General features: G+C 34.1%; 2 protein-coding genes across 11 annotated transcripts in view; both read right to left on the reverse strand.

Annotated features, from left to right (window-relative positions):
• The window catches only part of LOC143238229 (scoloptoxin SSD14-like), a 29,457-nt gene extending 26,974 nt beyond the window's left edge, over positions 1–2,483 (reverse strand). Inside the window, exon 1 of the mRNA XM_076478284.1 lies at positions 2,181–2,483. The gene's annotated coding sequence lies outside the window, so the exon portion shown is untranslated. The remainder of the gene's footprint in view (positions 1–2,180) is intronic.
• A 2,865-nt stretch (positions 2,484–5,348) lies between these two features.
• Positions 5,349–24,728, reverse strand: part of LOC143241002 (uncharacterized) — a 29,605-nt gene continuing 10,225 nt past the window's right edge. For all 10 annotated transcript variants that reach the window (XM_076484403.1, XM_076484404.1, XM_076484399.1 and 7 more), the window contains 8 exons: positions 23,599–23,677; positions 20,086–20,221; positions 17,792–17,871; positions 16,367–16,430; positions 9,081–9,267; positions 7,657–7,837; positions 6,649–6,912; positions 5,349–5,920 (listed from right to left, as the gene is read on the reverse strand). In XM_076484403.1, coding sequence (XP_076340518.1) covers positions 5,798–5,920; positions 6,649–6,912; positions 7,657–7,837; positions 9,081–9,267; positions 16,367–16,430; positions 17,792–17,871; positions 20,086–20,221; positions 23,599–23,677 — 1,114 coding nt within the window. In that variant the 3' untranslated portion in view covers positions 5,349–5,797. The remainder of the gene's footprint in view (positions 5,921–6,648; positions 6,913–7,656; positions 7,838–9,080; positions 9,268–16,366; positions 16,431–17,791; positions 17,872–20,085; positions 20,222–23,598; positions 23,678–24,728) is intronic.

The following is a 24,728-nucleotide window of genomic DNA, read 5'->3' on the forward strand; positions in this document are numbered from 1 at the left end:
TTTGTTTAGAATCAAAACCACATCGAGCTACCTATTGTGTCCCTCTAAGGGGAATCACACGCAGGATCAAATTCGTAAACTCAAAGCTCTACCACTGGGATGCTTAGTTAGTTTGTTTAGAATCAAAACCACATCGAGCTACCTATTGTGTCCCTCTAAGGGGAATCACACGCAGGATCAAATTCGTAAACTCAAAGCTCTACCACTGGGATGCTTAGTTAGTTTGTTTAGAATCAAAACCACATCGAGCTACCTATTGTGTCCCTCTAAGGGGAATCACACGCAGGATCAAATTCGTAAACTCAAAGCTCTACCACTGGGATGCTTAGTTAGTTTGTTTAGAACAAAACCACATCGAGCTACCTATTGTGTCCCTCTAAGGGGAATCACACGCAGGATCAAATTCGTAAACTCAAAGCTCTACCACTGGGATGCTTAGTTAGTTTGTTTAGAATCAAAACCACATCGAGCTACCTATTGTGTCCCTCTAAGGGGAATCACACGCAGGATCAAATTCGTAAACTCAAAGCTCTACCACTGGGATGCTTAGTTAGTTTGTTTAGAATCAAAACCACACCGAGTTACCTATTGTGTCCCTCTAAGGGGAATCACACGCAGGATCAAATTCGTAAACTCAAAGCTCTACCACTGGGATGCTTAGTTAGTTTGTTTAGAATTAAGCACAAAACTACACCATAGGCTATTGGTTCTCTGCTCACCATGGGTATCGAAACCTAGTTTTTAGCGGTGTGAGTGTGCAGGCATACCACTGTGCCACTGGGGGCCTGGAGTGCTTAGTAGGTAGTTAGATGTTTTCTTTTACATGAGCACAAAAATCTAGAGTTTCATGTGAACAGAACACATCGTAACAAGAACAGTTTCGCCTTAAATGTCCCAATCGAAATCTAATTTCGACATAAATTGTTACTCAGCTCAACATGCAGGAAAAAAAATTTTCACGTGCAAGCTGTTACCAGTAAGAACTGGCGCCTACGTGTAATGTGTTACAAATAAAACTCGCGTTTACTTTCAATATTACCACGTTATTTGGGATAAGAAAGAAATGGTAATATTCATGATGTTACCACAGATTAATGTTGAAAATAAATTCGATTAATAAATCAGGGTATAACAAACTATTACCTGTTACCTTTATAATAAATTATTTAAGAACAAGTAAGTAAATAAATTATATGCATAGCGTCATGGATTTACTGTTATATATTTATTTTAATATCCATGTTTGTTTTAGCTAAATATATATATTTAAAAATGCATGTAACTTATAGTGCTAAATGTGTATGGCGAAATTTTCGCCTTCTTTCTAAATTCTTAGATTTTCGAGCGTAAGAATAAACAGTTTACTGTGTGTATAAGTAAACTATTATTACCAACTTAACTTTCGAAAACCTCACCTTAAAACTTATAAAAGGTAACCAACGCAACGCGGAGAGACAATTTTATTGTTGTTGGTTTGCTACAGTTAGAATACTTTAAGTCCTGGAAGCTATAAATGTGATTAACGCCTATTAATAGGAAAACTATTGATATTTGGCCAGGAAAGTTTATAGATTTCGAGCATTACAAACAGTTTAACTTCAGAGAATTAACTTCGGAAGTTAGTAATTTTACGAAGACATTAGATATATTCATTGAAGAACGCTAACATTTGAACAGTGTAAAGCCAGCTAAAAGTAGAAATTTAGCTAATAAAGACTCAATATTGTTTGTAACTTTATAAAACTTTTGTATATAAATCATCATTTGCAATAACAATTATTATAAATTGTATTGTTGTTTGTAAATTAAAATATATTTGTGTTAAGAAAGAAATTTATGTGTATTAATCTTATTGGCAAATATCATAGATTTGATGCATTTAAACATTCAATTACCTTATAAATTAAAATTTTAGACTATTTGAAGTTGTTATACGTAACATAATAAATTGGAGACTCGTCTGAGATAGATTATAATATGTAAGAGTAGATTGAGACATGTTTTAGAATTATAAACAGCTTAGTGACAAACTGTTATTTAAATTATTCGCTCGTGAAAAGAATTATTTTTGTTATATCACTAGCGAAGTTTTTTCTGATTATACATATACTTAATGTATTTCAACATATGTTATTTGTTCAAGATAGAAAGAATATGTTTGGAATGTCACTTAGTCTTACCTGTATACGTGAACGAACTTAAAGGAGGGATTTCAGAAGATTCCTAAAGCTTCGGTTCAAACAAAAGCTTGAAAATGTTGCTTCTCTGAACAGTTGTGGCACACTGAGTAGTCTTGACATAAGCAAACACCAACAGATCTGACTGCATTTGCTCCCAATCTAATTGGATGTTTCAGAAAAGGATGCCTGCCAATTACAGCTCTTAAAAAATAAACAAATTAAGCGAATGAACGAGAGCCAGTCTGTTAACGGGTTTTTATAACGTATTCGACGGTCTTATCTTACACATTATCTTTCGAAATTTGTTGCTCATACCATAAAAATTATTTTCACGCACCTCTAGTTGCCGGTTTTCAATTGCACTGCAAATAAGGCTACAGCCAATGTATCAAATTTAAAAATAAGTGTTAGTCACATCCATATACGAACTTCAAGTCTTTTGTTGTTGTTTTGCGTAGAGTCAATACTTTTAAAGCTTTTTGTTTATCGTTCCGGGTGTATTCAAACCATCTGTTCTAAGACTGTTTATTTGTTCATTGCCGAAAGAAGCAATTTTAGAGTGCTAAGACCATTCACACGTTGACGTTTTAAGTTGGGGGTACGTCCCCCCCAGAAAAAAATGCCATAAGATCGAATTATGAGCCATTTTAATTTCAAATACTGCATATGCACACAACTTAATGTGTTTAATTAAAAGAAGTAAGTATAATTTAGGTAGGTGGCAGCACTACCTATTTAGAGTTGGATTCAATTGTTCATCTAATTGGTATTTTAAAGGTATTCCCAAAAGGTCATTATAACTTTACAGTTCCCTTTTATAACAATATCTATATAATGATTGAGTTAGAAGTTCTGGTGAGGTTTGCAAATATTAGAGTAAATAATATTAATTTATTGTTCTTATATTATATCACATGATAACTGAGTAGCTAAAACAATGGTGCCAAACAATAGTATGCAGTGTTAACTTTTATAACAATATCCAAGTAGTGTCTGAGTGACAAGCTTATGTAAGGTTTGTAAATAATATAGTAATTAATCTTAATTTATTGTTCTTATATTATATTACGTGATAACTTTGTAACATGGGCAATGGTGTCAATGAATAGTATAGTGTTACCTCTTATTATAATATCTAAGTGACAAGCTTATGTAAGGCTTGTAAATATTATAGTGATTAATCTTAATTTATTGTATTACGTGATAACTGTGTAACTAGGGCAAAGGTGTCAAACAATAGTATACAGTGTTACCTTTTATTACAATATCTATGTAATAACTGAGTCAAGTTCTGGTAATGTTTATAAATATCACAGTAAATAGTTTAAATTATTGTTCTTTTATATCACATTATAACTGGGTAACTAAGACAATGTTGTCAAGCAATGCTATACAGTGTAACCTTTTATAACAATATCTAGGTTGTGACTGAGTCACTAGTTTAGGTAAGGTTTGTAAATAACCTTAATTTATTGTTCTTTTTATATTACATGATAACTGAGTAACTATAACAATGGTGTCAAACAGTACTCTACCGTGTAACATTTTTATTACAATATCCTTGTAGTGACTGAGTCAAGTTCTGATAATGTATGTAAATATTATGTAAAGTAATTTTTATTTCTTGTTCTTCTTTCTTCTGCTTAGTTTTTATCACTTGGTACTTAAAATTCCAAACAATCGTGTCAACCATGTTGTCTGAGAGAACATAGTTACAAACTGAATATTTGCGTTTATAAGTATTATAATTCTAGTGTAAATTATGTAATTCTTACCCCTTGAAGTGAAGTTTTTTTTATGCAAATTTGGTGTTTCTTCAGGAAAGTTCACATATAGGGTAAAACAGGAATTAATATCAAATAATAGATAAGCGATACGTATTACAGTTAGAACGTTTGTTTGTATTTTGAATTTTGCACAAAGCTACTCGAGGGCTATCTGTGCTAGCCGTCCCTAATTTAGCAGTGTAAGGATAGAGGGAAGGCAGCTAGTCATCACCACCCACCGCCAACTCTTGGGCTACTCTTTTACCAACGAATAGAGATTGACCGTCACATTATAACGTCCCCACTGCTGTGTCCACAAGGAGTATGAAAACCCGGTTTTTAACGTTATAAGTCTGCAAAAAGACCACAGAGCCACTTGGGGGCGTTATGCAAGTCGTTCCTTTTGACACAAATCGAGCAGACTTTATGTGCATGTTTCTTTGCTATATTAAAATTGAATATTTATTAACTTTTTTCTCAATGACAATAACAAGTGCGAAATTTAAGAACAAGTATAATGGTTATAAACAATCTTTAGATGGCGCATAACGACTAAGTAGAGAACAAATGATTAATTATCGTATTATTAAAAAAACATATATATATATATTCCTAGTGAATTTTCAAAGAAGGTCATTGAGATTAATTCGAAACGACCTCACGTCAATATCAGGTTGTCATATTATTTAAGATGTAGAACCTACTGGTTTGTAATAGTACAAACTTCTTTAAACAGTATTAAACATTATAAGAAGTCTAAGCCAAAAGTCGTGGCTCATATATCACTCGTACAATCCATTTATTGTTACGGACAAGCATTTTCTTTATTTATATATGCAAAATCTCCAAAAACTGGGCTACCTTCCGTGGTCGTCGCAAGAAATCGAACACCTGATTTTAACGTTGTAAGTCAGTATACTTACCACCGACACACTGGGGGACAACTATCTCTATGTAATGGTCAAAATAATTGCAGTTGATAATTGTTTTACTCGCTTTTACAACTTATCAAACATATATCAGTTTATTTAAAAACCTATTTTAATTTACAGGTTGAAACGTAGCTCTGACACATCTCCCCTACCTATCAGCAGTGATTAATGTTTGAAGTAATAATAAAATTATAAATTTTATATTCAAAAAATCTCAGTAAAGCTTTAATATTTATGCTTAACATAGTAAATATAACCCTGAAAGTTCACACATGATGTGAGACTTTAAAAATTGGTTCTTCAACTCTTGTTGTTAACCGTTCAAATTTTATGTGCAAGGGTAAAGAAATAAATTAAAATATAAACTCTATTAAGCTTTCGATACCACAAAAAACAACAACAACAACAATTTGTGTAACAAAGAAAAGTTTTAAGTTTTCCTTGTGGGTTAAGTTCAAACAATAACTCCATTTTACAAAAAAATACTTTTTATTATTAACAAATGAAGCAACATCATAATTAGGTTTAGTAACCTGTCATCTCGCTCAGCATGGAAGTTAATTTTCTTTAAATGGTTGATGGTATCATGGTATAATATTATTGATTATTTCTATTTACCATTCTAGAATAAGTTTTTCCAATTACTTTCTTCTTTTAATCTAGATAAATTGCTTCTGCTGTATTTCTATCTTTTGTCCTTCATAAACACTTATAGGTTTTTAATTTTACAACAGTCTGTTGGAAATGTAAACAGATTCAAAAATATCTGATAACTTTCCCCACTGTTGGTCAGCAGTTTATGGGTGATTTTCATTACAAAACACACACACGAAAATCCTTATAACAAAAAGAAAAGTTTCACTCAAGAGTTCTGTGAAAGTATCTCAATTTGATTCTTATAATCAGACCACATTGTCCATTATCTGTTCGTTCCTTTTCTTTGTGCCTTAAAACGAGAAAGTGGTCGACCCACTGCTGATTCTTGAGGGTTAACCACACCTCCAGAATTTGTAATTTTCTCTACAATTTCACCTGTAAATGCCTGAAAAAACAATAACAAACAGTATGTTTCATAGTTCTATAACTAGCACAATATTTTGTGGAAATATATTCAAAACACACTAACAAGCTGCCATAAGATTAAAGAAATAAATTGACTTTTATAATAGTATTTGTTCATTTTGTTATAATCTCTGTGTGTACACACACACACATATATATATATATATATATATACATACACAAGGTCTGATCAAAACGTTCTAAGACATAACAGTTGAAGACTTCCAGCACTGACTTAAATGGTTGTAACAAGTGTGCATCAGCTTGAGAAGATTACTTTGAGGATAACATATAATAGTGATATGTGTAAATTATTCTTTGGAATAAAAGTGAAGTCTTAGAACATTTTGATCATACCTCGTATAAAATTCTTATAATTTTAGATATGTCATATTTGAAAAAACAATTGAAGTGTGATATTTTATGTTGGTTCTGCTATAGTCAGAGAATTAATAATCCATGAATTAATGATTCTAGAGCACAAAACTAACACATTTAAGTAGTTAATGGAATATTAAACTAGTTTACATTACATAATACTTTATAGGTAAAGTAACATAAAGTTGTTTGTCAAAAACTACAGTTTCTTTGTTATGGACAAGTTACTCAACAATAATGACCTAACTGTTACCTCTACTAGTTTTGATAATTCATGCAGACTTTTCCTTTCTGAAGTAAGTTATTCAACAATAATGACTTAACTGTTACCTCGACTAGTTTTGACGATTCATGCAGACTTTTCCTTTCTAAAGTATCGTGTTTATAATTAGGTAAACGACACACTTCGATGTTTACAGTAGGAACAGATTCATGTGCAGGAAATGTGTCTGTTTCCTCCTTCACTTCAATCCAATCTGATCTTGTCTTTAGAATTGACTTTGGTTTTGAGATAACTCCAAAATACTTATAAATGTCCGCAGGACTGTTAATTAGATCAGTTTTATTTTGATCTCCACTATGATTTACCCTTTCCTAAAAAATATGAAATTAATCAATTAGAAAAATATTTTTTATTTTCACCTTCTCTTTACGAAGCAACTTAAAAAGATCATTAGATTCTTTAAAATGTTTTTATTGTTCTTTACTTCCTAATGAATAATTTCATCTGGAAAATTTTGAAGACAATTTTTTTTTAACTTCAGTGATTTTTTTACGTATTTAGTCACGGCTCTCTTAATTATACTTATAATGTATTCTATATATTGCTCAAATGATGAAATTATTCAATGGATTTAAGGGGTTATATAGAAGTTACAACATAAATATAAAATAATTATAGCTTTTTTGTAGCTGTAGAGTTGTTCAAAAGGCAACTACATCAATTTCAAATTTGGAAAAACAATAAAAAAACACTTTTAAATCATTGTTCAAATTCATATCCTGATTTGATAAAACTGTATGCATGTTCATGAGGTTTTCTCAGTTAACATGCAAAATTTCGGTACTAGTAATCTGAAAATAAGTTGTGTACGTACATTTATATAAAGATTACAATTCAATATAAAATGAACAGATTACAATGGTTTTTAACAGAACAAATGAGACTAAATCTTTGCTGTAAAACTCGTATTAAAGATAGAACTAAGTTCTAATCAGATTCGAGCTTTTCCATTATTTAGAAATTTTTATCTCTGTTATGAATTTTGTAAAAAGAAAAAAACATTAATAAGTATTCATTTAGTGAACACTTTCCAGACATTAAATTCTTCTAATTACCTGAGAAACTTCATCCACATTTAATACAGATACAGTATGCGAGAACATTATCTTATTAGGTCTTAGTGCCTTTACATCCTTCCATCTCACTTTGGGTTTTCCTTCATCATCTGAATCTTCAGCATCTTCTTCTGATGATGAAGATTCTTCTGTCATGTGTTTTCCATCTTCCTCTAAAGACCTGAGAGAGAAAAACAACAAAAATAATTATAATTTATCTATCAATATGATTGCATTAATACTGTTAAAATAATTACATATTACTTTTTTTATGTGAGGGGAACTAAAAACATTTTACCAGACATACTCTTAAAGGTAAAACTCAGTTATTCTTAAGCATTCAACATGCAACTTTTCACAGCTGTTCTTAATGCTGGTTCATTAACATTACTGGAACAAATTAAAAGTAATCCTATAGAAACCAATTATCTAAAGAACATTTTATTTAATTCATATTTACTTTTATATTCTGATATTCCAATTTTAACAACCTGATTTGTAACACAATTTAACTTACAAATACATAAACGTTTTGTTAGTTTAGCAAACGTTAAGGTTAGTACTGTGGCCTGCCGTTTAACATCTCAAATTCTAAGATTGTTTGAAAGTAATATGTAGCATTAATAAGACTAATTACTGTATACTTTTTGCTTCTTTTTAACATCACATTTGAAAACAAATTGAATTGATAAAATATTTAGTTGGATATATATTTTTTGCATATTAATTCAATTAAAGATATTTGTTATTGGTTAAAACACAATGATACATTCTGCACACACTACAAATTACAATGTAATGCTTCAGCTACAAGTAACTTTCGTTGTTCATACTTATGTTTTTGACAAATATATTAGTATTTAGCTTTTAATTACACGTTTTCGTCTGATGGATTTTGCATAAAGCTATTCAGAAAATACTTCCACTGGCAATCCTTAATCTTCAATTGATACATTATATGGAAGGCAGTTAATTAACACCACTCACTATCGACTACTATCACACTGAATAATGGGAGTTACCTACCATTCTTATAATGATTGCATTGCCCCAAAATGTGGAGAACATTTTAAGATAGCAGAACATGAATCATGATACCTGAGTTTCGTACTCCAGTATGTTAAGCACTGGACTGAACATTTAATTACAAGTATTGAAAAATCAGTAAACTTCAACTAATAGGCTTAATGCTGAACTATTTAAATAAATACAGTCTTTTTGAATAAGAAACCAGAAGTTGTTTTTTTGCCACACAAAATAACACTTCACTAACTTATTTAGTAATCAAATCTACACAAAACAACAAAATGTAGATCAAGTTACTTTTCTACTGATAAAATTATGTGACTGACAATAAATTTTTCTACGTTATTATGTCACTTGAGTTCCGTAACTGTATTACGATTCAAATTCTTCATACTTACTCCAACATCTCGTTTCTCTCATCTTCTTGTTTTTCAAGAACATCTAAATGAGCCCACAATACTTTTTCATTATTACTATCCACTTTATTTTCGGCTGGAGTTAAGTTGCTTTCTTCAGTTTCTTCCCGTTTCCGTCTTTCTTCTGCGAGTTGTCTGTGGTATGCTTTTACATTTTTTCTGTGTTGCTCTGGCAAGGTTTCCAAACATATACATTTACCACACAATAATACACAAAAACATTATTACAGTCAACAAGTAAACGTTACGTGGGAGCCCTGTAAGTTTGGCTGACATAACTTAAATATTTTTGGATGTTTACCCAATTAATACATTTTGGGGAAAACTAAAAAAAGATGAGGAATGGTGTTACCTATCTGGGAGTGAACAACTTAGCCAATAACTCAGATTACTGAAAATAAAATGAATGATACGTTTGTCAACAAGCATTTGTCTTTGTACAATTATTCTGTTTTTATACATAGTGTACACTGGGCTTTAAGATTAAAAAATTATGTGGGTTAGATCAGAGGATCTATGACATGAAACTTGAGAGAATGTAAGTTCTTAACATCATTTAAAAGAAACATCACAGTTCAATCTCAAAAAAATTATTTAGCTGCAGTAAGAAAATCAGGGTGTATTACAAGCATTTTCATTTTAGTTTCTACAAATGTTTCATCATTAAAGTATAAAAAAATTTGATCTCGTTTTCTCTTCCAATGTTTCTTTAATAATCACAATACATTTGTCAATTACTACTTTAACTAGCTTTAAATTTTACATCCATTCACCTGTGTCAGCATGACAATGCTGAATCCATAGCTTAACGAATTTGATTGATTGATTTGGTGTTTTATGGCAGCTAGGCTATCTGCGCCAAACATCCGTTAAAAAGGTAAAAATAAAGTAAATGTAGTAAAATACATAAAAGGAAATGAAGGTAAAACAAAAAAGTATAAAACCAGTGTTGACACCTAGTCTACAACGTTAAGAGAGAAAGCAGAGTAAAAGAAGTTGTAAAGTACTTACTCTTGCAAAATGGTAATGATCATAACCCAACAGGAAGACTAACAGGTAAGTACAAGAACCACCGTCAGTCACCTGAAGTTGGTCTTTCCAGTCCTGGTTCTGGGTTATGTGTCATAGCAGCCATTATCAAAATATAAAAGAATAGAAGTTTTAAAAGACACATAGAAAAATCGTAATAATGAGTAGCCAAATGTCCAGTAAAAAGGTAAAAGTCAGGTAAATGGAGTAAAATTTGTAAAAGCAAATGAAGGTAAAAACAAAACAGCAATTAAAACAGAAAATGGCGTAAAAACCAATGTTGATATCCAGTCTACAAAGTTGTAAAGGACTACCTGGAGCAGAATGGTAATGATCATAACCCACCAGGAAGACTAACAGGTAAGTATAAGAACCACAGTCAGTCACCTGAAGTTGGTCTTTCCAGTCCTGGTTCCGGGTTGTGTCATTATGGCCAGTACTAAAAGGTAAAGAAATAAAAGTGTTAAATGACATGCAGCAAAAGCAAAAGTGTAGCATAATAATGATCATAACCTACCAGGAAGACTAACAGGATGACACCATCAGTCACCTGAAGTTGGTTCCAGTCCTGGTTCTGGGGTATGTGTCATTATGGCCAGTACTAAAGGTAAAGTAAAGTGTAAATGACAGCAGCAAAGTGTAATCACCTGAAGTTTAAGCGGATAGTTTAAACAGCAGCGTTAATCACCTGAAGTTGTTTCATCCTGGTTATTTAATGTTCTGGCCATTGTCCAATGTCAAATTGAACTAGAGAATAAAAATGTAAAAAAGGAACCACAATTAAAAAGGTGTAATGAATAAATATGCAACACTTAAATGAGATTAAAAAGATTAATGGCCATTAAAAAACTAAAAACCTTATCAAGGTGGACAGCGTCACCATCACCAATAACACTGTCCAATGTTACAGATAAACCCTGGGAAAAAGATGTTTAAAATATTGCCGTCGTTGAGAATTGTAACGATGGCAAGAAAGTAAAATGTGGCTGATGGTGAGTTGAGTGTTACACAAACTACACATTGGTGCATCAGTTCCAGATAAAGGAAAACGATGAGTTAAAAAACTGTGACCAATGCGTAGTCTAGTTAAAACAACTTCCTCCTTCCGAACTTTACGGAAGCTAGATGGCCAAAGCCCAATATAGGGTTTTATTTGAAAAAGCTTGTTGCGTTGCTCACTCCAAGTGGACTGCCAGCTGGCACGGAGCCGAGCCTTGAAGACAAGACCATAGTCCATGTACGGAATAGGCACAGTGGTGATAGTGCCGGAGCAGATAGATTTAACTGCATTGTCTGCAAGCTCATTCCTGCGAATACCAACATGGTCTGGTATCCAGAAAAACTGGATATAAGTAGATGTTAATGAGAAATGGGCCAGTCAGTTTTGAATATCAGCGAGAACAGGGTGTGAGCCAACGTGTAAGTGATTACAGGGCCAGTATAGAACTAAGTGAATCAGTATAAATAGTGCAGTTGGAGTACTGCTCAGCTGCAATATGATCCAGGGCAAGAGATATGGCATACAGTTCAGCAGTGAACACAGAAGCTGTAGAGGGAGGCTGGCGCGCAACTACTGAACCACAGCAAACCATAGCAGAGCCCACTGAATTACCTGATTTGGAACCATCTGTATAAATGGGAACGGAATGAGTGTTCGAAAGATGTTCATTAAATAAAAGACGGTACTTCCAATCTGGAGTATCTGCCTTTTCTAGAAGACTGAAAGTAAGGTCACATTTGGGGGCTGTAATAAGCCATGGTGGGATGAGCTGACCTGTGGAATCTGCAATGTTATCCAAGGACAGACCCAATTCTTCCAATTGCACCCAGAGCGAAGGCCAAACGGAGCAATGACAGATCGCCTGTTCTGAAAAAGTGCGACCCACCGAGGAAGGAAAACACATCCCCAGGTGGGATGCTTTGTTAAGGAACGAAGTTTCGAAGAATATTGTAAAGATAGTTGCAAACGGCAAAGGTGCATGAGATTCAACGTATAAGCTTTGAACTGGAGAGGTACGGAAAGCCTCAGTGCAGAGTCGAAGTCCTTGGTGATGAATGGGGTCCAGCATCCTTAAAGCCGAGGGTCTGGCAGAGCCATAGACCATTGATCCATTGTCAAGTTTTGATCGAATAAGAGCACGATATACCTTTAATATTGAACATCGATCTGCTCTCCAACTGGTAGAAGAGAGGACACAGAGGATGTTCAGTGCTGTTGTGCATTTGACCCGAAGCTGCTTTAAGTGTGGTACAAAGGTCAGCTTACGGTCAAAGATAAGTCCCAAGAACCTGGTCTCTGGGACCACTGGCAGTGAAACTTCACTGATATGAAGTTCAGGATCAGGGTGAATACCCCGTTGATGGCAAAAGTGCATGCATATGGTTTTAGAGAGAGAGAAATTAAAGCCGTTCGCTGTAGTCCACTTCAGTACACAATTGAGGGCAGTTTGTAGGTGCCGCTCAATATATCTCATGTTCGACGACTGACATGAGATGTGAAAGTCGTTGACATACAGTCCTTTGCAATAGTGAGAGGGAGTTGTTCAGTGATGGCATTTATCTTTATACTGAAAAGTGTGACACTCAAAACACAGCCTTGAGGGAGTCAAGTTCCTGTACAAAAGAACGGGGAAAGTGTCGAACCCACAAGAACTTGGAATCTCCTGTCCATTAAAAAATGTTTAATAAACATGGGTAAATGGCCACGTAACCCATATGTATGGAGGTCTCGCAAAACGCCATACCTCCATGTTGTGTCGTAAGCCTTCTCAATGTCAAAGAATATTGATACAAGATGTTGGCGTTTGAGAAAGGCTTCTCTGATAGATGTTTCAAGACGAATTAGGTGGTCTGTGGTGGAGTGCTGTCGTCAGAACCCACACTGGGTGGGCGAGAGGAGGTTGTTTGATTCGAGGAACCAAACAAGACGAGCATTAACCATCCTTTCTAAGGTCTTACAGAGACAGCTCGTCAAAGCAATTGGACGGTAGTTTGAAGGAATCTTGGGATCTTTCCCTGGCTTAGAGAAAGGTAAAATAATAGCCTGGCGCCAGGCATCAGGAAAAACATTCTCCTGCCAGATCCGGTTAAAGACAATCAGAAGGACATCAAGAGAAGCAGAAGAAAGATGGTGCAGCATGTCATAATGAACATCATCAGGTCCAACAGATGTACTGGCAGACCGATGAAGGGCCATTTTCAGTTCCACCAGTGTAAAGGGACAATTATAGTCAAAGAAACAGTCAGTTTGAAAGGAAAGAGGTGAATGCTCTGCCCAAGTCTTGATGGCCAAGAAGAAGGAGGAACAAGCAGAAGTGCTAGATATCTGGCAAAAGCTTTCACCTAGAGTATCAGCGATGCTCCGGACATCAGCCACCTCCTGACCATCAGAGAGTAAGATCGAGAGGGGGACAGAATGGTAGTGCCCATTAACCTTTCGAATCCTGTCCCATATGATCTTGGAACTGGTGGTAGAAGATATGCTTGTTGTGAACTTAATCTAAGATTCCTTCTGGTTTTGACGTCTTACCCACCTAGCATGTGCACGGGCCCATTGGAAAGCGACACGGTTTGAAAGTGTGGGATATCTACGAAAAGTATCCCAGACCCGTTTTTGAGCCTTCCGTGCTAAGTGGCAAGCAGGATTCCACCACGGACGAGGATATCGTGGAAAACGTGTTGAGGTTTTAGGAATACACTGAGCAGCTGCTTGGATAATACAGCCAGTTACCGCTGCCACACAGTCGTCTATTGATGGCAGGATCAAGTTCTGCAAGAGCAGTGAAAGTGGACCAGTCTGCCTGATCCAGCTTCCACAGGGGCATGCGGGTAGGGTGGCATCGACCACGGCCAGTCTCTCTTAAAAGGATAGGAAAATGATCACTGCCTAGTGGATTACTGTCAACCCTCCATGAAAAATGGGAGAATAATGAAGGGGAGCAAACCGAGAGATTAATAGCGGTAAAGGACTGACTAGGTGCATGAAAATAAGTGGAAGAACCAGTATTGAAAAGAGAAAGATTGTGATCAGAGACCATACGCTCTACAGATCGACCCCTCCCATCAATAACAGCACTTCCCCAGAGGGGATGATGTCCATTAAAATCCCCCAGGATTAGAAATGGAGACGGCAACTGTTCAACGAGAGCATCAAGGTCTGATTGATCATGTGTCTCTCCAGGGGACAGGTAGAGAGAACAAACAGTGAAGGTATGACCCAAGGAAACACGGATGGCTACGGCCTCCAAGGGTGTGTGGAGTGACAAAGACAGGGTGGGCACAAGTTGATCAACCAATAGTGCCACCCCTCCATGTACTCGTCCATCACACAGCCTGCCATTTCTGTACAGAGAAAACTGCCGAATGGAGACTGTATCAGCAGGTTTGAGAAATGTTTCTTGTAAGGAAAGACAGACAGGATGGTAGGAAGCAATCAGTGTTTTGATATCATCCAGATTATAATGTAAACCTCGACAGTTCCATTGTATCAAAGTGGCCATTTTTAATGACGAGTAGGTGAAGTGGCTGGAGAACCCTTCTGTTTACGACCATGTTTTTTTTCCTTACTGTCTTTAGTCGGAGGAGGTCTATCAACCTCCATGGATCCTGCCCTGGGTCGAGTGGGCAGGTCTTTGTTATTGGAAGGGGATTCCAGTGACTGAGGACGCGAACGTATGATTGTTTTGCCTCTTGGGGTGGGAGAAAAAGATGTATCAGAAGAAATGCCTGTATTTGAAACTGAAGGATGTGGATGTTGAGGTTTGTTGGAACGTATGGGAGGAACAGAGATGGGTGTGGAAGTCGATTCATCAACCTTTTTAACCACGGAGGTCAAAAGGCTTTTCATTTGTTTTGAAAACGATTCTCTCGGAGGCACAGAGAGATCTGTCTGCATTCCCACTGTAGTTGTGGAATGAAGTGCAGCAGCATATGTCCGAGGTGGAGTGTTGGGCAGCAATTTCCGAGCCTCAGGATAACTAATGTTATGTATCATTTTCAAACGCTGCACCTCTTTTTCCTCCAACCATTTTGGGCAAGAACAAAAGTAGGAGGGGGTGAGAACCATTGCAGTTGACGCAATGTGGGTCCATGTCACATTCATAGGCATTGTGGTCCTTGCCGTTTACAATCTAAACGTGGGTGGATGTTTAGATCCCAGAGAAGGTAACCAGACAGAACAGAACCTTCCCTGGGAGGTCCCCTCACCACGTACAGGAATCCACACCGAGGGGAGCTTAACGAAGCCCATCACTGTAGTTGTTTAAAACTAGATGTGTCATTGTGCAACTTAACATATGTTTCCAGGTGTGACAGATACTCTCTCCTTCAGACATTTTGTAATAGTAAGCATATATACTTGGAGGTTGCTCAAAGATAACATGTCAGTTTTATCTCATGGTTTCTCAATACGTCGTAATATGCTCCATATATAATTAGGACTTCCAGTCACTTCTTGTAATTCAACATGTACGTAGAATGACCAACAGAAAAAACAAATATTTCTTGCTCATGTGTCAACTTCAGTCCAGTTCTAGTTGGATTAAAAGTTCACATTTGCTGAAGTTCTTCTGTCCCCCCCCCCATCAATATTTATTAACTACCCATCTCAAATATTATAATCATTGCTGAATTCTAACAGGAACCTCTTAAGCTGTATTTTGTGTTGAACCTTTTCTTTTGACTTTCACATACATGTTTGTACCAAGAACTGCAAGGAAAAAGAAAACCCTTCAAAATAATCCCAAAATTCCAGAAAAACATAGTAACGTATCTCTGCTGACAACGAAATTTTACTATGATAGGAAAATCTTTGAAATACTGTGTTGAAACCTCTTTTTACTTATTAAAGAAAAAAGCTTCTACTGAACAAATAAGATTTTAAAATACTAATCAAAACTAATTATATTTCTAATTTCAATTTTTTTTTTGGGGGGGTCATTAAAAGTAGCTCTTGGTTTGTTTGTTTTTAGAATTTTCGAGCAAAGCTACACACAGGCTATCCGCCCCTAATTTAGTAGTGCAAGACAAATCTTGGGCTATTCCTTTATCAACAAATAGTGGGATGGGTCATCACTTTATAATGCCCCCATGGCTCACAGGACGAGCAGGTGTGACATCGATTCAAACCTGTGGCCCTGAGGTTATAAGTGAGCACCCTGACCACCTGGCTATGCCAGTCCAACAGCTCTTGGTATGAAATATATTGGTTTAAAAACAACAATTAAAGTTAGCTCTCTTACCTCTCCAAATTTTTTCTTTCTCAGGATTATATTCTTCCATGATTTCTACAGCATCCTCATCTCCCTGAATAATTGTGTTTGTGTTAACGTTCATACTTAAGTTTCATTGTATATAGAACCCTTATGAATGATTATCTTAGACATTAATGCTTACAGTTTTATTACATAGTAGTTAGTGTTTCCCAAATACTTAAAATACATAAAAGAAACCAAATTTAACATCTTTAAAGAGAACTCAGTTAGAAAAATCACCATAAAATGATGGAATTTACATGTATTTCAGTTATCTTTTACACATCACAGTGAACCTATGTTTAAGTAGGATTTGAAGAGCAAGTAGCACTAATACTTTTAATTTATTCAACAGACAAGTCATCTATGATATTTAAAAAAAAACACGAAACTCAATCCGTCATTTCGTTCACTACTTGTTCCAAGTCATACTGGTTCACGTATTCCCACTTATCAAAAGTAACCTCGAGCAGTGTGCAAATAAAAAAAAAAGCCTCGGCTTCATGTAATACTGGAGAGTGGATATTATATCAATCATACATAAATATAGGTTCACCGTGTAAAGTAACAGATAGCACGAAACATCATACATATAATTTTGTAGGTATGTTAATTTTATATTTTTTCAAAACTTTTTCAAAAAGCAAGTCTTAATCTTAACATTGGTCTTCTGGGGCCTTCATGGACCCCAAATATTTTGTAAACATCAGTAGTAACAAATGGAAGGAATTATGGACAAATTTGTTGTTCTCGGTAGCTTCAACATACAGATAATTTATGTTAAATTATTTAGGTGAAAAAACAACAACAAAAGTTGTAATATCCAGTGTTCATTTACTGATTAATAAAGAAAAAGATTTGGAGAGTTTGTAGTTTTTTTGTGTCCAAATAATAGTTGATTATTATTTAAATACATTTGAATTAATTTTTTTATGACCTTAGAAGAGTAACTATTGAAATTTTTTACAGAAAACTAAAGCAGAGTTAAAAGTAATTTTTTGTGGGGAAATGAATTTAACATATTAAATTTTGAGGTTAACTTTGAAGGTCATTTAAATAGTCCCTTGTTGGATGAGAAATTTGAATATGAATCTATTAAAATTGCCTCTTGCCTGGTAACTGACTTGTGAATAAACTTGAATGCTTGCATTAAATTAATACATTGAGTTAGATCAAAAAATTATTTCCTTTCACATAGTATTGGCAAAAGTTGGATTTCTACAATTCTATATTCCTTACCACATGGTAACTAGTTTTATGAAAGCTTTAATGATACACTGGTATACATTTCTAAAAATTCATTTAATTATTTGTGTATTAATTATTCCAAGACACAATGAAAAAACAGTGTTTTATGTTAGTTCCTAAAACCATGGTAGAAACAAATGTTAAAAATGAACTAATTTCACTCACCTGTATCTCTGTTGTGTAACTAATCCAATTCTGAAATTGTTCCTTTTCTTTGTGTAAGTCAGATAACATCTTTTCACATTCTGTTTAACACAATAAAAAAGCTAATATTTATGTTTTGACATATATAGTTGAAGTAAATTTTGAAACAAGAACTGAAACTTGTCACAACAGCAGGTTCTAAACATTTTTTGGTTACGAGATCATTTCACATTTTTATTAAATTTTTTTAAAGTATGTCACTTGAAAATGAATATTAATATAAACTTTGTATTAACAACAAGAAACAGTTATAAATCTTGTCTCAGTTGGCTTTCCTAAAAACTTAAAAGTTAATTTTCTTTGTCTTGGTATGTAGCAAAACCTAATAAAAGCTTTTCAATAGAATAAACAATATATAAATAGATAAATTCTGAAGATACATAAATACAAGCATCAAATGAAGAAAAACAAAAAAAAGTTTATTCACGTTTAGTCATAAAAATGCTGGTCCTTCAGACATTTTACCTCCTAAGTGATTGATAAAGATGTTTCCACATGCTCTTTGGTGAGACCTTTGCCTCACCAGTTTCATCTACCAAACCTAGACTGAGGTCCAGAATTATTTTTATACTTCCACATATCAATTACTTTCATTTACAATGCACCAAATCCAGTTAATGATTAAATGGCAAGCTTACTAGCTAGTTTAACCTTCTAAAATGTGTCTCGGCATCAATGGCAAACTTCAGAAAACAACTTAGGTAAAATTTTGTTTTTGAAAATTGGAAATTATGTGCATGTTTATTTTTTTGGTAGGATGATTTTTTTCTTTCTCATGTATACCTTAGATTACTAACATGTACATGAATGTTAAGAAGAAGTTAATCTTGCTTTACAAGGGCAACGTTTCAAGTACCATACTGCCCTTCGATTTATGTCACTAATAATTGTGCTTCAAGCTGATTGATGTTTCTATGTACAGTTTGAAAATTTAGTTTTCACATATTTCTGTAGAGAATGGTACCTTCAATCTTAACTTTCCCACAGACTCTCTGCTGTGTGTTGATACTGGTTTTCAAAATCACATTTAAGCAAACTAAAGAGGTTTGTGTTATGTAGGATGACTTTGTAATTAATGTGGTCATGCAAGGTATCCAAAAGTGTCCTGGTTTGGAAGTAAATAAAACTGAAATTAAGAGAAACAAGTTTTTATTTCTTGATTTTGAAGTTCATATACCAACCTGTGTTGTTGCCTACAGAGTCTACAATTCTTCTTGTGATGCATGGCACACACACATTTTATCAAAATTACAACTTGCAATTTTAAGCATCACTTATATCAGGGGTTCCCAACCTTTTGGCACTCGCGACTTGAAAATGTAATTGATGAAATAAAATTAATGTTATCCCAGGCTACTTCTAACAAGACTACGCGACTCCCCTGCCAAGGCTTGGGAAGGTTCCCACCGGTTGGGAACTTCTGACTTGTATGATGTCATTTTAGTGTCTACTGACTAACTGAAACACACTAGTGTATAGTGGTACGAGTGGTTAAAATAGGTGATAACTCCAGGGGACCTTTAAACCCCTTTGGAGAGAATAACTTGATTTTGAGGTGTGGCTGATAGTCTGTGAGCATCAAATCCAAATTCTTGCTGACAGTACTTTTTTAGTTCTAATAATTTTCTGTTGTAATCACAGCACTCTAATTTGTAGATGAGGGAAATTCCATTTGCTGCTTTTTTAAATGCTTGGCTGTGCAAGTTTTTCTTCTTCCCTGGAGAATACAGAAGGCTCCTATAATAGAACTGTTTGGTCTTTTAGCTTTATAACATTGATTAATCTTGTTACTTGTTACTTTTTTTACTCAGAATGGGTTGAGACATTTCATACAGACAGAAACAAATACACGAGGGATGTGCTAAATGAAACAATAACTTTTAAAATTAAGCATGAAAGGTAAGGGGGTAAGATTTTGAAAACTGATGAAGAAAGATTTCAACAGCAAGTATATTAAGACAGTAAATAAACATCTCTACAGTTAAAGGACTATATTTACAAAAGGTGCAACTCGGACCAATACACATGCATTGAATGTTTTGTAAAAAAGTTAATTTTTTATGTTTAGGGTATGGGAAATGTTTAAAAATAAAAAGGTGTGAAGTGTGTTTAGATGCCTGTTATTTCAGCACCCAATGATGCACTTGATGTATAAATGGCTAAAATGTTTACACCCACTTGATGTGGTAGAGATAAATGCCTACATGTACTTTATGTGAAAATGACAAACACGCCCACATGAGGTAAACACTTACGTTTAATTCTTCGACCTGCTATCTCAGAAGCTTGTTTTGCCGATCTTTCAACAAACCAGTTGTCTCCAAGGAGAACTTTTACCTGATTGGTGTGGACAAGTGATCCAGGAATGAATGCTTGTGGTCCAAAAGGAACCTAAAACAAATAATGAGAAAGGCAAGTCAACTTTCCTAACTTTTTTTTTTAACTTAAGTAAAGGTTTACAAAGCTATTTTTGGAAACAACTGTATAAATCACATCTGTACAACAGAAGGCATATGTGAATATGTTTGTCAGAGTAGGTTGAGTGAACTTCATTCTATTACAAAGCTCAATAAACACAATTCCTTTTATGGATTTGAGGTAGGTTCAAATTTTCACGTGTGCTTTCCTGGCATTACATCAAACTACTGAAAGATAAACATTCACATGTTTGAACTTTCCTTTTCAGAACCATATGTTTATTTGTTCAAATGTCAACAAAGCTCAGCTGAGGGTCCACGAATAATGGCAAGGTTTTGCTTTAGAGTAATGATAGGCTAAAAGGAAGACAACTAGTTAATACTACCTATCACAAACATTTGGGTTATTCTTTTACCAGCATATAGTAGGGCCGACCATCACATTATAATGCCCCAACGGCTGAGAAGGGAAACTTTCAATTAAAGGGCTCAAACCCACAATCTCCAGGTTATGAAAAATGTACTGAATAAAAAATGTTAGCAGGAAGAAACTGTGCTCCAATGACAAACAATCATAACTATGTTCAATAAATGTTAAGAATATTTAATTCAAGTATTTTTCAAGAAAACAAACACATTTACACCCGTAACAACAACAAAGATTAAATGTGACAATCTCAAGTTATCATTCTACTTTGATCATTTTGTATGTGTAACATTGTTACCTTTCTGAAAAAGCTAGTCAAGTGTGTAAGAGTCAAGAATTTCTGACCATATGAAGATATCCACACAAGTCTAATTTAAAACCTTTGAGTGTGCAATTAAATTTGGGTGGGTTATCAAAAAATGTCAGTTATCCATTAAAAAATGAAATTCATAATTTGGCCTCTTTTTGGTATTTTTCACTATAAAAATCCACTAGTTGCTCAGTGTAGTACTAAAGTGAGAAATTTAGGTATATTAAGGACATATGCCTTGATTGTTACGTTATGACAAAAGCATTTTTCGACATTGTAGGGTAAATCTGCTTGTCGCAGTAAATGGCTTGAAATATCATACTGGATAGGCTTGACAATAGCTTACAAAGGGTTATGTACAATAACTACCTTTATGATATTGGATAAATTTTCAACTTCAAATGCAATATGGTATAACATTTTTTAAGCATAAAATAAAATGGTTCACGAGTATCTGACAGACAGAGGAATTTTTTTTTTATAAGCTCAACATAATACTTTAGATTTAGAATTTATATATATATATCATATTACCCCTAATTAATGTCCTTCTCTAATTATCACAGAGAATACCAGTTGGTAACTGATTAATGTCATCTATTTTCTGCTGTAGCAGCAAACTTCGAAGACAGTCGGAGAAGGTTATCTGATATATAGCAGGATCACTTCACAGAATTTTTGTGGCACTTATAAACAATGATTACCATAATTAGTGCAATAGTGAGCACTGACATTTATAGTAATTAAAGTATGCTATCATTTATTACTGATATATTTGTTTATAAAGAGGCATTATCATGTGACACAATTAGTCTCTGATTAGTTCCCCCCATTAAACTTTGCAATGTCCCTGGGAGCAATATGGTATGTATGTAAAAAAACTAGTCTGTACATCCTTAATGACAATAAGTTTTATATCAACAAGATATATACTTTAACTTCATCGACTTTAGTTTTTTCATAATTCCACTATTTTATTTGAATGCTACTGTAAAAAAGAAATAAGAGAAGATGAAAGTATTAATCAGTGAACTAGTTTATTCTAGTTACGAGTTGAACCCTTGGAATAAATTCTGTGGAGTGTACTTCATTTCCCATGATGTGAAAATGGGCTGTAAATATTTTGCATACAGATACACAAAATTAATATATGTGTCATACAGTATTATGCACGTATGTAGCAGGGTTTGTTGTACAATACGTGTTAGTTTTCGTTCTCACAAATTAAAGCCCCCTTTCAAACATTCTGTCTATGAGGCCTAAATGTTTTAGAAACCATTTGTTATTAATGGTTTAGGAAAGAAAAAAGTTGTTGCTATGGCAACACTACATTTATGTTTTTTGTCCATCATTTGTGAAACTACAAATGAAACACCTACATACTTACTACCAAGTACACAGAATATTTTATAATACATACTGGATGCCTTTACAGTCAGCCTACTACTGCCTATCACGTAGGAAAAGTCAACATTGTATTATGATTGTATTGTGATATTCTCATTCTACTATGGTAACCATCTATTATTTTTAAAATAATTGAAGTTACTAAATGGACACCTTTTGTTTGATCTGCAAGACCCATATACACTATTTCACCCCAAAAGACCCTTACATACTATTTCAACTCTCTCCTCCCCTCAAAAATAACAACAAAGCATTGTGGGATCTTCAGTGAACAATCATTTATAACTTCTACTAGACTAGAAATAAAAATTTGAACACACACAAGTAATGAGGCACACACTGTGTGTGGGGCTTCACTGGTCAAAGCAATCTCTTCAGTTTAGTGTTTATGTTGAATTTTATTTACCACATTTGAATAATATGTAAAATCAATGCTACTAATTTAATCTTCTAACTGTATGGTGGACAAGATGTATAAATTAAGGTCTTTCTCTTATGATATTACGTTTGCATGCATCGGCATGAGAAATACTGGAAACACAGTCTAGTTTTGGAGTTGCCACTTTTTGCTGAATTGGACCCGTAGTATTTTTTCTGTTTTACCTTTCATAGCAGAAAGTACAGAAAAACTTATAACAACATTAGACACTACCTACATGTGAAAACTAGCTTTGTTTTCTGATTTGTATTCATCTATACTTACTGAGGAAGTAATTAAACTGAACATGAGCACCAGACGACAACAATAAAATGTCTGGGAAAATCACCCCCCAAAAAATTACTTTCATTCACTCGAAAACCAGAAGAGTTTTCACCATCTTGGGGATCCTGGGAACAGCCCTTTAAACTTAAATATTTATTATTATTACATTAATTTTATTTGTACTGCTTTTGTTCAGGCTAGTTCATGAGAGGTGGAATCCCCTGAACCTGGTCTAACTCAGTGACAAGCAGTAAATTAATAACAATGCTAGAGTTATGTAAAAAATGTCTCATTACTTTCCACTATTTTGTTCATCTTTATAATAATTGCAAAAAAAAAAAATTTTAACATCATCCATCCTCATGTAAATATTTCATATTTAAACACTCAAAATGAGACCAAAAGGTTCCTTTTGGCTTAAAATATTTAACTACATGTGTAAGTATAACAAAATATATAGTTTATGAACTAACTAACAGGTCTGAACAAATTACATACACTTACCATTATTTCATAAGAAATAACATCAGGTAATGTTGTCAGACGTTCTTTAAGTGATTCGTAATCATTTTTGAATTTTTCCCTGTCAAAAAAAAACACATCAGGTAATGTCGTCAGACATTCTTTAAATGATTTGTAATCATTTTTGAATTTTTCCGTTAAAAAAAATAACTATGCTATTTCTTTAAGTGATTTGTAATCATTTTTAAATTTTTCCCTGTCAAAAAAATAATAATTTTGCTATTTCTTCTATTTTAGAAGATTCAAAATATAAATAAAAAAATATTCCAGTTTATTTACAGTTTGATCTGCTTGTGCACAAATTTGGAGCTTAGATGGATTAACTAGTGTTATGATAAAAAGTTCTGCTGTTTGTGTACATCTCGATGTAGGATTAATTTAATCACAAGTATAGTAATAAATAATATTCTTCCAAACAAATGTCTAAAGAATATGAGAATAAATGTGGAAAATTTTGAAAACTAGGAAGAATGTTTGATCACGGTAATAAAGGAAAGGACAAACATAAGCAAGAAAAAGGAAGAGAAAAAAAATACAGTCTGTATATTAATTGTTGGATTTTGTTGTTGTAACTAAGCTACTGTGTTTTTCTAATTAGTAAGGCACAATGAAAAATAATGGAAGAATTGCAGGAAACTCAATTGATTGTAAAAGAAAATTTTTGAGATTTTTAAAATAATATATATTTACCCCTGCATAGAAGCCAATTAAAAGTAAATATAACTATTACTAAACCAACCAATCAAATGCTTTTTCAGTCATACTTAAATCTACCTATGTACCAGACATTTTTAAAATTGAAATTCACATGTCAAATTCAGCTTATATTCCTATGTTTGTTTGTTTTTGAATTTCGCACAAAGCTACTCAAGGGCTATCTGTGCTAGCTGTTCTTAATTTAGCAGTGTGAGACAAGAGGGAAGGCACCCAGTCATCACCACCCACTGCCAACACTTGGGCTACTCTTTTACTAACAAATAGTGGGATTGACCGTCACATTATAATGCCCCCATGGCTGAAAGGGCAAGCATGTTTGGCGCAACAGGGATGCGAACCTGCGACCCTCAGATTACGAGTTGCACGCCTTAACGCGCTTGGCCATGCCGGGCCTC

The sequence above is a fragment of the Tachypleus tridentatus genome, chromosome 13 (genome assembly GCF_004210375.1).
Source record: "Tachypleus tridentatus isolate NWPU-2018 chromosome 13, ASM421037v1, whole genome shotgun sequence".
Taxonomy (NCBI): Eukaryota; Metazoa; Arthropoda; class Merostomata; order Xiphosura; family Limulidae; genus Tachypleus; species Tachypleus tridentatus.